The sequence below is a fragment of the Drosophila innubila genome (genome assembly GCF_004354385.1).
Source record: "Drosophila innubila isolate TH190305 chromosome 2L unlocalized genomic scaffold, UK_Dinn_1.0 5_B_2L, whole genome shotgun sequence".
NCBI classification, from domain to species: Eukaryota; Metazoa; Arthropoda; class Insecta; order Diptera; family Drosophilidae; genus Drosophila; species Drosophila innubila.
In genome coordinates this window covers 3,513,096-3,527,767 of record NW_022995373.1, presented here as the reverse complement: position 1 = coordinate 3,527,767, position 14,672 = coordinate 3,513,096, and the positions used below count along the sequence as shown (strand labels likewise).

The following is a 14,672-nucleotide window of genomic DNA, read 5'->3' as shown; positions in this document are numbered from 1 at the left end:
TTTGCGCAGTGCCGAAAGCCAATTTCCGCTTTTATTTTATAAATTTATATTTTATATATATTATTTATTTATTTATTTATTTATTATTTATTTATATTTTTATTTATATTTTTATTTAAAATTACGCCTTAAAGCCCTCAACCACACCTTTCAAATGATATATAGAACATATCTGTAGCTTCTATGGTTTAGAAACTGTTGAGGCTTAAATTTTAGTGGGATTTAGCGTTTCCCCGCTAAACTAGCGGTTTTTTTAAAAAGTCGTAGAACAAAAATTTCTAGATTTTCGAAAAGGAATAAATCCCCATAATTACATTTAAGCTTCTTTAGCGCTTTGATGCAAACAGACAAGCAGACAAACAAACTGACTTTTCATTTCATTTTGAGAAGTCCACTAAAATTTTCAAATTTATTTATCTTTTGAACCAGTTGTCGGATTTGGGTGATTGAGGTATTAATCGACGCGTATTTTTAAGTAGAATTTAGAAAAATGTTACCAAAAGGCCCCAACAGCCCCATTTAAACTTTTTCTCTCCCACTTACTTTTTGGTACGCCATTTTGTAAGTTAGAACTAAACCTTTCGATCGGTATATAACTCGATCTGATCGGACAGTCGTAGAAAATTTTCCAACTTAGCTGTATATATTGTTAGTCGCCTTTCGCACCCTTCGTGATGCTTTCGTCACTAACGCGAACTGCCGTCCGCAGTGATAAGCTACCAGACTTAATACACTGCGCGTCACTGGTTAGACGCAGCAAATTTATTTTTAAATAAAAATTCAAAATATGGGCAAAGCTAAAATCATGAGCCATTTGGAGCGTGAGAAAATCGACTATTTGAATTCCCAAGGACTTTCCAATAAAAAAATTGCAGAAAAAATAGACCGGAGCTCGAGAACTGTTGACCGATATCTGAAAAATCAAGAGTTTTTTCGATCAATATAAAGGTCGAAATAGTGCCTTGAATTCTCGAGAAGAGCGAAAAATGTTGAGAATGGCATCTAATTCGACAAAGCCTATTGCGAAAATACAGGAATTAGCCGGTGTTAACGCTAATTTGTCGACCGTCTGACGCACTATTTTAAAGGCCAAACATATGAAGAGGCTTAAACTTAAAAGGAAACCACCACTTAATGATCTTCGTAATCAAAAAGACTCCAATTCGCCAAAGATTATATGACATGGAACATTCAAACAGATAGTGCCCTCAATAATTGGAAATTTGTTGCCTTTTCTGATGAAAAACGCTTTAATTTGGATGGTCCTGATGGATATCAGTACTATTTTCACGATTTAAGAAAAGAAAATATTACTTTAAGCCGCCATCATAGCCGTGAGGGCGTTGTTATGTTTTGGGGAGCAATTACTTATTTCGGAACAATTGATTTGATTTTTATTGACCAGAAAATGAATAGTATTCGATTTAAATCGATGTAAGAATCTGCTTGTCCGAAATTGGGAACCCTTTTCGGAACTTCACCATGGATATTTCAACAAGATAATGCCCCCATTCATACTCCTTGGGTGGTTAAATCATTAATTTCGAGCCAAAATATAAATATAATGAATTGGCCTCCGTATTCTCCGGACTTAAACATGATTAAAAATGTTTGGGGCTGGATGGCTCGAAACGTATACGAAGGAGGACGTCAGTACGATGACAAAGAATCGCTGGTGGCTGCGATCAAGCTTGTTTGGAGCAAAATATCGTTGGAGTACTTAAGAACACTTTATTCTTCCATTAAAGATAATTATTAGATATCTTTGTTAACCATTTTTAGTAATTAAAAATAAAAAAAACCTCTTTTTTTCTTTTAAAAAACAAAATATCATTCCTGCGTCTAATCATTTGACGAATCAAAACGAAACTTTTTTTTATCTCTTTTGGGTTAATATTTTTTTTTTATTACAGTTTTAAAACTTCACGTGTATTTTCATGAAAGTTTATGGTGCGTCTAACCTTTTGATGGGAAGTGTAGATTTTGCTGATACAAAAAACATTCCATGCAATCTGACCAAAGCGCCGAAGCACTTTCCGTGTGGTATTCCAATTCCCGGAATATGTAGAATATCCTAATGGACTAACAACACACAGAACCAATTCGCTTCAGTACAAGAAATACGAGAGTTCTCAACATATGAAGCTAAGGAGCTCCAAATGAATAAATGAATTTGAGCTCAAGTTCGACTGAGTTATAATGAATTTGAGTCTTTGTACGAAGTTTACATTGGTCGGATTCACCAGAAAACATGCTCCATGCTCAAGTATCACAAATATGGTATGCTGATACTTCCTGGGGAACACTTTGATACATTTTTCTGTCAACAGCTGATAATCAAATTATCACTAATAAAAGGTAAAAGTAACACAGATAGGAAGTTAAATTAAAACTTTCTAATAAATTTAAAAAAAAAATTGTATGTAATAAAGCAACTGCTGCTGCTGTTGCACATTGATATCAAAGAAAACTTTCGATAAACTATTAATGTAATTCAATAAAAATTTTTGACGGGATCAGAAAAGTGACACAAAGTATCAGTCTTTTTTTTTATACATACTCAGGTATCATTATTCACAAAATTTGTTTACCATGTTACGGTATTAGTCCCGCTCACCAGAAGTATCGTAGGTATCACAAAAAATTATCAGGTAGCAAACGTGCCTGGTGAACGCGAGTATTGACAACATTCAGTTGACGCTACATCAGTTTGAATAAGTAATAATTCGAGCCCATTCGAATTAACCAGAATTAAAAATTTCACAAACAAATATTAGCTTGCTATGTCCTTTCGTTTCCAAAGTAAAGGTATGCATTAAGTACACACAAGTATATTAAAACTTAAAATGTATTCAAATTGTCCTCTTTGCTTTATATTGAGTATTGAAAGTTTGGTAGAAATAAGGGAAATAAATTAAACAAGAGCCTCCGCCTCATGCTTGCTTCGCTCGCAGTGAGATAACACCAACTTAAATGCATATTCTATTAGTTTGGTTAAGATATCTCAAAAACAAAAATTTATGGCAGCTATATAATATATCACAGATGTATATTTTGTCAGATTGGTTGAGATATCTCAAAAAACTAAGAAGTTTTTTATACTAAAACTTCATTTTTGACATTTCGCTCCTATGACAGCTAAATGATATAGAGGTCCGATCCAAAAAAAATAAAAACAAACTTGATCTGAGTACGGATTCACTGCGGACAGCAGTACGCGCTAGTGACCAAAGCAGCACGAAGGGTGCTAAAGGAGACTAGCAATATGTACAGATAATATGGAAAATTTTCTACGACTGTCCGATCAGATCGAGTTATATACCGATCGAAAGGTTTAGTCCTAATGGCATACTAAAACTTTTTCTAACTCACCTGGTTCTTGAGATAAGGGGGCGTAAGTGGGAGGGGCAAAATTTAAATGATCGCAGCTAATGGGGCCGTTGGGGTCTTTTGGTGAATTAAAAAACTACGTCGATTAATACCTCGATCACCCGAATCCGAAAACTGGTTCAAAAGATAGTTAAATTGGAATTTTTTTAGCGGACTTCTCAATATGAAATGAAAAGTCAGTTTGTTTGTTTGTTTGAATCAAATCGCTAAAACTAGCTTAGATTGCATGATGGGGATTTATTTCTATTCGAAAATATAAAAATTTTTGATTTTCAAATTTTTGAAAAAAAATACGCTAGTTTTCTAAATCCGACTAAAATTGAAACCCCAAAAGATTCCAAGCCAAAGAAGCTACATATATGTCCAATATATCGTTAGAAAGCTAAAAATATTATACTTTTAATTATTTTTAAGTAAAATTATAATATTTATATAATTTATATAACCCTCGCCGACCGATTCGCATGCGCCTGCTCTATCCACGAAGCACCAAGTACATAAAAATGTTCCAAGTTTTCTCGTTATCTTGATTTGAAAGATGTTTACTTGTGAAATAAAAAATTGGAAACAGCTGCCTTTAGAATAGTGGAGTTTATTAAAAAGTTTATAATTTAGTATCGAAAAAACAAGTTGGCTAGCAGCACAACTTTACTCATATTCAAATAATCCCAATTCGTTCTCTCTAGCACATTGAATCATTATAAAGCATTCAATTGAACTCACTAGAACTCATTCATTAATTGATTTCATGAAGCACTTCAAAATATATAGAAACAAATACAATAGTTAATAATTTCCGAGCTATCCTGAAATTTTAAAGCAAAAAAATCGTAAAAAAAAATGATTATTTATTTATTTATTTGATTTCAAAACATTTCAAAAAAATTAGAGGGGGCCTGAACAATTTTTTTAGTATGTATTTTTATAGCCTGTGCAGGAAAGAGGCGTGCCGAGATGGTTAGAGCTAGGCGTACATTTGGAATATAGCCTTCCTATAATTTCAGGCAGATCCAGTAAATATTAAAAGTCTTCCACATCCACTGTGGGGGGCGTAGTTCGCAAAATACAGAGACCATTAATAAGACTTGGTGGTGATATGTGAATGCTGACCATGTCTGCCTATGTCTTATACATCCAAAACAAATTTTATTCAAATCGGTCCACTATATTATATAGATGCCAAACGAAAAAAAACTTCTTTGTTCACCTGGGCTCAACTACATCACCGCGATCGAATCGAGCAGAGGGCGGAGTTCTCTACTGGATAAAAAAACTTTCCACTTTTGCATTCTATAATATTATTATTTAACTGGCAAAATTTTAATTTTGTCATGAAGTCATGTTTTTAAATCACTTAAAATCAGAGATCACAAATAATGATTATTTTAGTTTTTTTAATTAATAAAAATCAACGATAAGAAGAAAGATACAAGAAAAAGAAGAACACCATAATAATCGATTCCATTAAATCTTTGCATCATTGCTATGATATTAAGGAATATTATGGAGAAAAGCTTTTCTGCAGTCAGAATGATGCTGACTGATCAAAGATGTAAGCTCGCAGAAAATTCGTTGGCGCAATTGCTTTTTGTGAAATTAAATACATCACAATATGATTAAATAATTGATCAAAAAATAAATAAAATAAAATAATCAATATTTTTGATGAAAATCCATAAAAATCATAAAGTAATGATTATATGTAATTTTTAAAAATAAAACTTATAATGATTATGTTCTCTGCTTAAAATAAAATTTATAAAACATCACTCAAACTACAGTGGTTTATTTTATAGCTTATAGCAAGATGCATTTTGCCGTCCTACAAAATATTTTTGAATTTTAATCAAGCCTTATTATAATAATTCCACATTCTTTTTTATTGAATCTTCTAAGAAACTTGTCAAAAGTGCTTATGTTTAAAATTCTATTTAAAAAAAACTAGTAAGACTTGTTCTTATCTCTAAATTCATCATAAATCTTCCTCTATTTGGGCTTTCCATTCTTTTATTTTTTTAAAGGTAAGTTATACCTAACAGACAATTACCAATATATGAAATAAGTATAACTTTTTGTAAAAAGTGGACGCTCGATATTGATTTTAGACCCATGGTCAATTTATGGACAATTCTTCTTATAATTCATCATAGCATTTTTTTTACTCCATTCAAATTGACCAACTTTAATATGTACTACATACATACTGCAACAGAATATAGAGGAATAAATTAAATGAAGGACATGTAATTTGTCATATGAAAGGTATTAAATCATAGCTTAAGAATATGTAATAATATCAATGTAAAGTTTAACACAGAAGTCATAAACTATTGTGGAGTTTTACTTTGAGCGAAAAAAAATAAAAATCATTTTTAATCATTATTTTTTTTAGTTTTATTTTTTTTTTAATCAAAACTAATTATTATTTTTGAGTTTAATTTTTTTTTTATCACTGCGCATTCGGCACTGCGCAAAAAGTAATTTTTATGTACAAAGAAGTTCACCCATTTTGCTCACAGTGCACAATGCCAATTTTCGCTTTTTTTTTGTTAATTTATATTTTTATGTAAAATTTTTAGACTAAACTGAATTTTGTTCGTCACAAAATTGGATATCAGAAATTTTGGGGCCAGAAATTGCTTTCGTCACTAGACTTTACCTCGTGTAGAGGTTTTTTTTGTGGGATATCAGAAATTTTTGCAATTGCTTTTGCTTTTGACATTGTAACTTTATCATTAATGCAGGCAAATAGTAAAATATATAAATTTAGTTGTTGAACGTATTTCATATTTAAAAAAAATGTTTTCTTTAATTATAAAGAAAAACTAGGGGGCTCCGCCCCCTGCTCGCTTTGCTCGCGTTGATACAGCCGAGCATACTCTACTGTCGGAGACTTCGTACTTACTATGAAAAAAACAGTTTTTCATACTAAGACTTGGATTTCGCCCGACCGGTCCTATGACAGCTATATGATATAGTGGTTCGATTTGAACCAACTTTGATCAGGATATATAAGTCTAACTTAAATGCATATTCTATTAGTTTAGTTACGATATCCCGTAAAACAAAAAAGTTTTTCATACTAAGACTTAATATTGGACCGATCGGTCCTATGACAGCTATATGATACAGTGCTCCGATTTGAACCAACTGTGGTCAGGATATATAAAACCAAGTTAAATGCATATTGTATCAGTGTGGTTGAGATATCTCATAAAACCAAAAAGTTTTTCGTACTAAAACGTGATTTTCGAACGATAGAAAAATGTATTTATTCACATATCTTCCAAACCCCTCAACCAGAATGTATGTTTCATGTACCAAAAACGCGTATTACATCATATTAAAATTTAACATTTGTCAGAAATCGCCAAAATGTAAGCTAAAAAACTTTATTTCACCTGTAAAATGTTACCTGAGTACTTTAAAAAAAAAGTTTAAAGGTACGCCTAAAATCCCTCAAACACACCTTTCCAATGATATATAGAACATATCTGTAGCTTCAATGGCTTGGAAACTGATGGGGCTTAATTTAGTGCTTGTGGAAAACTAGCGGTTTTCAAAAAGGTCGTAGAACAAACATTTCTAGATTTTCAAAGTGAAGTAAGTCCCCACCATTAAATCTAAACTTTTTTAGCGCTCTAATGCAAACAGACAAACAAACAATTTGACTTTTCATCTTATTTTAGAAGTTCACTCAAATATTCAAATTTGTTTATCTTTTGAACCAGTTGTCGGATTAGGGTGATCATTTAAATTTTGGTCCTCTTACTTAAGCCCCCTTATCTCAAGAACCAGGTAAAGTTATAGTATGGAATTTTGTTAGTTAGAACTAAACCTTTCGATCGGTAAATAACTCGATCTGATCAGACAGTCGTTGCAAATTTTCCATATTAGCTGTAGATATTGCTAGTCGCCTTTCGCACCCTTCGTGATACATTCGCGCGAACTGCCGTCCGCAGTGATTCAATCTTAACTAACAACTCTCTTCTGACATTATATTGTACTTGTAAGATTTGATAAACTATTAAAATATATTTATTTTTCTTTTTTACAGCAAACATTTACATCTAATTGGCCAAGGATGTTATGGCTAGCAGTCGATCAAATTGGTATACATTTATTGGAGCATCGCTCTAGGAATATTTTATGTTCCCATGAGTATGAATCACTGATATCATTTTCTCCGAACATGAACTCGCTTATGATATTTACTGGCACGGATAAAAAACAATCTAAAGTGATATTGAGTACATCGCAGGTAATTGTGAAATAAATTGAAAATTAGGGTTTTTATTTATCATTTCGACTTTTTAGATATGATCAGATAACACTTATTTAGTAGTTTATTACAGGGAATCGAACCGAAACAAATATCGGTTCCGCTTTCGGATTTGGTTCGTTTTGAAACAACTATTTCTGGAAAAGGTTCTATTTCAGTATTGTTCTTTCTTATTAAATATCAGTACTAGTACGTTCCTGTACGATTTTGAAAAGCTTGAATAATTTTAAGAACAAAAATATACTAGCAGATAAATAAGTACTTTAGGGTGTGGTGAAAAACACTTTTTGTTATTATAATTTATCGGTGAAACGATATAAAAGCAATGTCTGCGCAAAAGACATAAGACTGCTTAAGACTTTATTTTATAAGTTTTTTAATTTTTATTATTGAAATGCTAGTGTTGCGAATGCACAAAGAATAAGGCAAAAATTAGTAGATTTTTATTTTTTAAAACGTTGGCAGATTTTACTTGAGATTTTTGAACTGTGAACATGATGAAGTTTTTTAAGCGCACTGAAAAAAACGCTGTTTTATAAATAAGTAATATCAAAACGATATTTATGTGTTTAAATAAAAAAAGTTTAACAAGCAACAACATTAAATCGCGAGCCGGATCATCATATTTAATATAAATCGATTTCTCAAAAGGCAAAGTCATGAACATGGTCCTTCGAAGCCAACAGGACGGCATATGGATCGTGTAATTGTCCAATTTGTTGCATCAGGAAAAACTGCGTAGTAGGCACCTATACATACAGGCTCAAAACAACGTCGAATTGTGTGTGTGTATTGGTGACGCCTATGTTCAACGCGATAAAAAGAGACGACCAGTGATGTCTGCATTAAGGCTTCGCAGAAAACAACAACAACCGACACCAAGTAAAAACAGGAACAACTTCGCGATCAACTGGCAATCAGGCTCAAGAGCAGGCACGACTGACATTCGAACAGACAAAGTTGGAATTGGAGCAACAACTTCGGATGACGCAAATCAACTCTGACGGAGGAAGCATATTGGCGAGGGATACGCAGATGAACGCGCACGTGAGTGGGTGAATACGGCCCAGCGTAAACTAGACTACGGTCCAGAAAATGTATCCACCAACAACAACTTTAATATGAAAGCTTTCATGTCCAGAAAAACGATTAAGCAAGACCTACCATCAATCTCAGGGGATCCATTAGAGTTACCCATATTTTATGCAGAGTTTGAGAATAGTTCAGCTATTTGCCATTTCAATCAATATGAAAATTTGAGTAGACTTCGAAAAGCACTCACAGGTCGTGCCAAAGAATGCGTACAGTCCCTGTTAATCATGCCAGAAAATGTTGACACCATTGAAATTTTAAATTTGATCCAATTCATATAATAAGAGTGTTAATCGATAAAATTAGGAATTTCCCTATTGTCAAAGACGATAAATATGACAAGCTATTTACATTCTTTGATAGAGTCACCAATCTCGTTTATACATTGTTAAATATAGGAGATATTGACCAAATAAGAAATCCTTTAATTTTTGACGAATTATTAGAAAAGTTGCCTATATCACAGCAAGTGTATTTTATGAAACATTATCAAAAATCTAAATCGGATCAGCCAAAAATAATTGTTTTACAGACTTGGTTGGGTGAAACCATTAAAGCTGCAAGTTTGCTAGATTTGGCCAAAATGTTAGCAAGTTAAAAGACACCACATTAACAGTGTCAAGTCAACATAATGATGCGAACAAGACTCAATCGAAATCATATTTTAATTTTCTGTAAATTGCCTGATCATTAGTCACGATAAGAGAAAAGACATTGAGGAATGAATGTGGCTTGTTCTGGAGGAACGACGACATACAACTACCATAAAGTTACAATAATGCATATTCCAGATTACTGACATGTGAACGGAAAATCGACAAGAATCCTGACTATGGAAACATAAGGAAGTGATTGATTCCTATATTTCAAAAGGGTACTTCAAAAACTTAAGTCCGTCGGACGTTATCATAAAATCACCATTGACTTACTTACATAAATAAGGCAGACAAATTGAGAATTGTTTTTGACGCCGCCTCTAAGAGTCATAAGAGTCTTACAAATTAAAATACAACCTACAGACAGGCACGCTCAATGAATTTTATGGAGAGATGGTAAAGAACAAAATACTCCGGGCCTTTACGAAATTCAAGTTTTATTTTTTGGAGCCAAATGCAAGTATTGCACAACAAGTCAGGAATTGTAATGCTCGTGAATTTGGGAGTGAATATCCAAAAGCATGTCAAGATATAATATCCAAGCATTATATGGATGAATATTTAGGTGGAGCAGATGACATAGAAAGTGCTGTACAGCTAATTAAAGAAGTCTCCTATGTGCATCAAAAAGGTGGCTTTCAGATGTGCAATTGGAAATCAAATTCGCTACACTTTCTTAGACAGATTCAATTGACAAAAAACGAAATCAAAGCCGATTCCTCTTAAAACATAAAAAACTTAACGGAAGAACGAGTCTTGGGTCTTATTTGGAATTACGAAAATTATACATTCGGCTACAACTTACAGTTTTCAAAGTCATTTCGCGAATTAACAGAACATTTGAGACGACCGACAAAGCGAGAGTTTTTGAGAATTACAATGTAAATTGCATATATTTACCGATGCATCAAAATACGCTTATGCAGCATGTGCATTTCTGCGTTTTGAGAAAGTCAAGTCAATTGAATGCATATTGGTAGCAGCGTTGTCGCGCGTAGCTCCTCCTAAGCCTATGTCGATCCCACGGCTAGAATTACAAGGAACTTTATTGGGAGCCAGTATTGGTGTTCTCTACTGGTTAAAGTCAAGCAGCAAACGTTTTAAAACATTTGAATCGCAGCGTTTAAGGGAAAATCCAAGAAACGACAAATGTGAGTAATTGGAAATACGTCCCATTTAAACTAAACCCGGCTGACGAAGCAACAAAGATAACAAAGCTTAGCTTCGATTGCAGTCGTTCTTGGATAAGAGGTCCTCAATTTTTGCGTGAAGAGAGTAGTCAATGGCCAATAAGTAAAATATCCTTGGCAGAAGAGGATAGAGAATTGCTAGCAAACGAATATGTAAATGTAATTTCTCCGCCAAGAATTTAAATTATTTTACCGGACGTAACAAGATTTTCGAATTGGGCACGATTTTTAAGAACAATGGCTTCGGTATTACGATTTGTAGCAAATTCTAAAACAAGCCAAGAACATAGACGTTACGCAGAACGCTACGGAAATAATTGACGCCGAAACGCGTATATACAGAAAAGTACAAGTTGATTCTCTTCAAAACGAAATTGAGAGCTTAGAAAAAGATGAGAGGATAAGAAATTCAAGAAATCTGAAAACATTGCCATTGACATTAGCAAGTGACGGATTACTAAGACTAAAAAGGAGATTGGAAAATTTAAATTACGATGAGTATGACCTTAATGCAAAAAAAACCAATTCTACTAAGTAATGACTATCCGATCACAATGTTATTAATCAATTTCTATCATCGACAAAATTTTAATCTTTTCACAGAAACAGTTATCTCAAATTAAAGACAAAAGGGAGCTTTCTTAAAAGTAGGTATGGACTATTTTGGTCCATTAGAAGTTCTGATAAACCGAAGCTACATGGCTTCGTGTTGGGTAATAGGGTAATATTTACTGTATGTACCCTGTGATTCGCTTGAGTCGATTGAGTCATTCACTCCTAATGACATATTAATTGGAGGAAATTTTAGAGAATCTTTCTATTCCGTGTCAACAGACAGTGACTTGAAATGTTGAATATGTGGAAAGCATCGCAAAGGCTTGCTGATATATTTTGATTAAAATGGAGAATAGAGTATAGACAATATCTTTAGTAAAAGATGACGACTTTGTCATGGTTACAGATGTACCTAGAAACACTTGGCCAAAAGGCATTATTGTTAAAACATATCCAGCTAAAGATAATAAAGTAAGAATCGTAGATGTTAAGATAAAAAATAATATCTATAAAGAACCTATTGTTAAACTAATCAAATAAGATGTTAAGAACACTTTGTAAGAACTTTAAGTATTACAGTCTGAATGAAATTTCAATACTTGGGAGGAGGATGTTGCACAAGACGCTGTTTAATAAATAAGTAATATCAAAACGATATTTATCAGGCCTATTCCGAACTCAGAACGTTTTCAAAAAGTAAAAACGAAACGAAAACGAACGTTTTACTATTTGCTGTTCCCAATTCCGGCCGAAATGGACTTGTTTTTACTTTTCGAGCTCGCTTTCTAAACGTTTCGATAGCAGTTAGTCATCGACCATGTTTTAGCCAATGAAGAAATATAAATTGCTTAAATAATATAAATTGCTAATTTAATTCTGCAAAATGCCGGCAATTATGATCATTGGTTGATTGCATTTTTGCTGATTGCCTGGTTTGTTCATATTGACATGAGCCAAAGTTATCATGAATTCAATAATAAAATGATTCAATCTTCAATTTTCCTCTTAAATCCGAAAATTAATTTTAAATATTTCATGTTAAATAAAGCACATAGAAGCTAAATTACACTAAAATTTAGTTGTTCGAATTTTATTTATCAATTGAAGTAACTCTAGCAGCTTTCGATTGCGAGAGTTAGTATCGATAACAAAAAGTAAAGTGGAATTCAGAACAGCTCGGCTTAGTCATTGCCGCTCGATTTTGTTTTGTATGCAATATGCTATAAATGTTTATGAAAAATTCTTTTAAACTACTCTTCAGTTTAAAAAGTTGAAGTAGTGATGTTAAACGATTCTAAATATGTTCAAGGTTATTTGAATTTTCAGGTTATTGTTTTAGGGAATTATTTTAATGCTTTATGTTGCATTTACTTTTGATTCCGCTCGCTCAATAGCACACGTTTTGAAAATGACAATTCTTGTCGATTTGCGGATTTTGGAACAGCAATCATCCGATTTGCGGCCATTCCACTTGTTTTTGGAATTCATAACAGGCCCGATTATTTTTTTGTTTTTGGAATTTTGTTGCAAATACCACTGCGGCGGCAGTCCGCGCTAGTGTCGAAAGCAGCATTAAGGGTACGAAAGGCGACTTTCAATATATACAGCTAATATGGAAAATTGGCTACGGCTGTCCGATCAGATCGAGTTATATACAAGTTTGGTGTCTCTAGCTCTTACAATCTCTGAGATCTATGCGCTCATACAGACGGACAGACAGACGGACATTGCTATATCGATTCGGCTATTGATGCTGATCAAGAATATATATGCTTTATATATAAATTTCGCACATAGATTTCTATAGATCCCACGCAGATCAAGTTTGTTTCAAATTAAAGACACGCCCTTTCCGCCCCCGTACATCGCAAAAAACCACCACAACTACAGTTTTTCAGAAAATACATTTTTATGGTAAATAACGTTATCTATTAGTATTATCTATAATCTTACTTAACCTCATTAATATTGGACAAGTAGATCGGGGGTTATAGCTAATCTAAGTTATAAATAATGTTATTATATCAATATAATCATCTAAAAGTATGCAATAGTTTATATATATTGAAATAAGTAACGGGTATCCTATGGTCGGGATCTCGACTCTAGCCTTTCCCCCTTTTTTGTTTTTAAGATATCGTAACGAAACTGATACAACATGTATCTAACTTTGTTTTTATATATCCTGACCAAAGTTGGTTCAAATCGGGCTCCTATATAATATAGATGTCATACGGCCGATCGGGCGAAAATCAAATCCTTACATGAAATACTTTTTGTTTTATGAGATGACGTAATATACAGCGCTACGCAATTTTTAGCAGTCTTAGCTTTTTCCACAGTAAGTACGGGGTCTCCGACAGTCGAGAATGCTCGATTGAAGCTCCGTCCATCTACTTTATGTTTCTCCGAGAAATATTTGTAATTTGGCCCTAAATTTGGCTGCGATACTTATCGTTGTCATTTTAGAAGGCAATTGGTGTCACATACAAATTTTAAATGTTAATTGTTAGATTTACATATTTTCCATAATTCTATTATAATTTTAGTATTTTATTCATAGTTTAGACTTAATAAATAAATGAATACATAAATCCATTAATGATACAGGAGTTTAAAGTGTTTTTTGATCATATCGATATGGTTAAGACGAAACATACAATAAGCTAACGAAACTGGTATAAAAAGATTTTCCGCAACCGATAACCGATAGCCGAAACCCAAAACGCGACCTTAACCGAAACCGAAACAAACCGATATTCAAAATTGAAATCGGCCAACTAAACTATTTGTTTTTTTTTTACTATAGATATCCGTATATTTAATATATTTATTTAATACCAAATGTGCTTTGTTTCAAATTGTATTTCTTGAGATTTTAATATAATTAAAATTAATTGTACTTTATTTTTTTTTTTCAGGCATTTCAAATAGCTACACTTATTAAGGAATATTCAGAAATTGTGAAGGAAAAAGTTACGTCAAAATAAAAAACAGTTTCCGAGGGATTGCATCTTCAAAAATATGGAGCTAAAATTGATTCTTTTTTGCGATTCATTAACATAATAAAAAAATAACTATCTATATTAATAATTTCTTTATGTTCTCATATGGTTGACGTTATTACCAATAAAGAATATATGCTTACATACTTTTATATTTGGGTCGAGAGTCAATCCTGGCCTATTTTATACTGCTGCTACAATAATATTTCCTTATGATGGCTATGCATTTCTTTCAGCAATTTGCGTTACAATAAAGAGTATAATTAAAGAGTATAAGAATATGGGAATATGTACTTCCGGTGTTAGACGCTCTATAATGCAATACCCGCATTCGGATAAAAAGGCTGTGATGATAATGGAAATATTTTGTCAACTGTACATTTTCATGTTCTTTATTTTAATTTTTATCTATCACTGCGGACGGCAGTCCTCGCTTGTGAGGAAAGCAGCACGAAGCATGTATACAGCTAATATGAAAAAACGCGTCGATTGATACCTAGAT

At 32.9% G+C, this 14,672-nt stretch overlaps 1 protein-coding gene across 1 annotated transcript in view; it reads left to right on the top strand.

Annotated features, from left to right (window-relative positions):
- The window catches only part of LOC117782724 (myosin-VIIa), a 203,293-nt gene extending 188,971 nt beyond the window's left edge, over positions 1–14,322 (top strand). Inside the window, exons 21-22 of the mRNA XM_034619756.1 lie at positions 7,448–7,651; positions 14,087–14,322. Coding sequence (XP_034475647.1) covers positions 7,448–7,651; positions 14,087–14,155 — 273 coding nt within the window. The 3' untranslated portion in view covers positions 14,156–14,322. The remainder of the gene's footprint in view (positions 1–7,447; positions 7,652–14,086) is intronic.
- Positions 14,323–14,672: the final 350 nt, after the last annotated feature.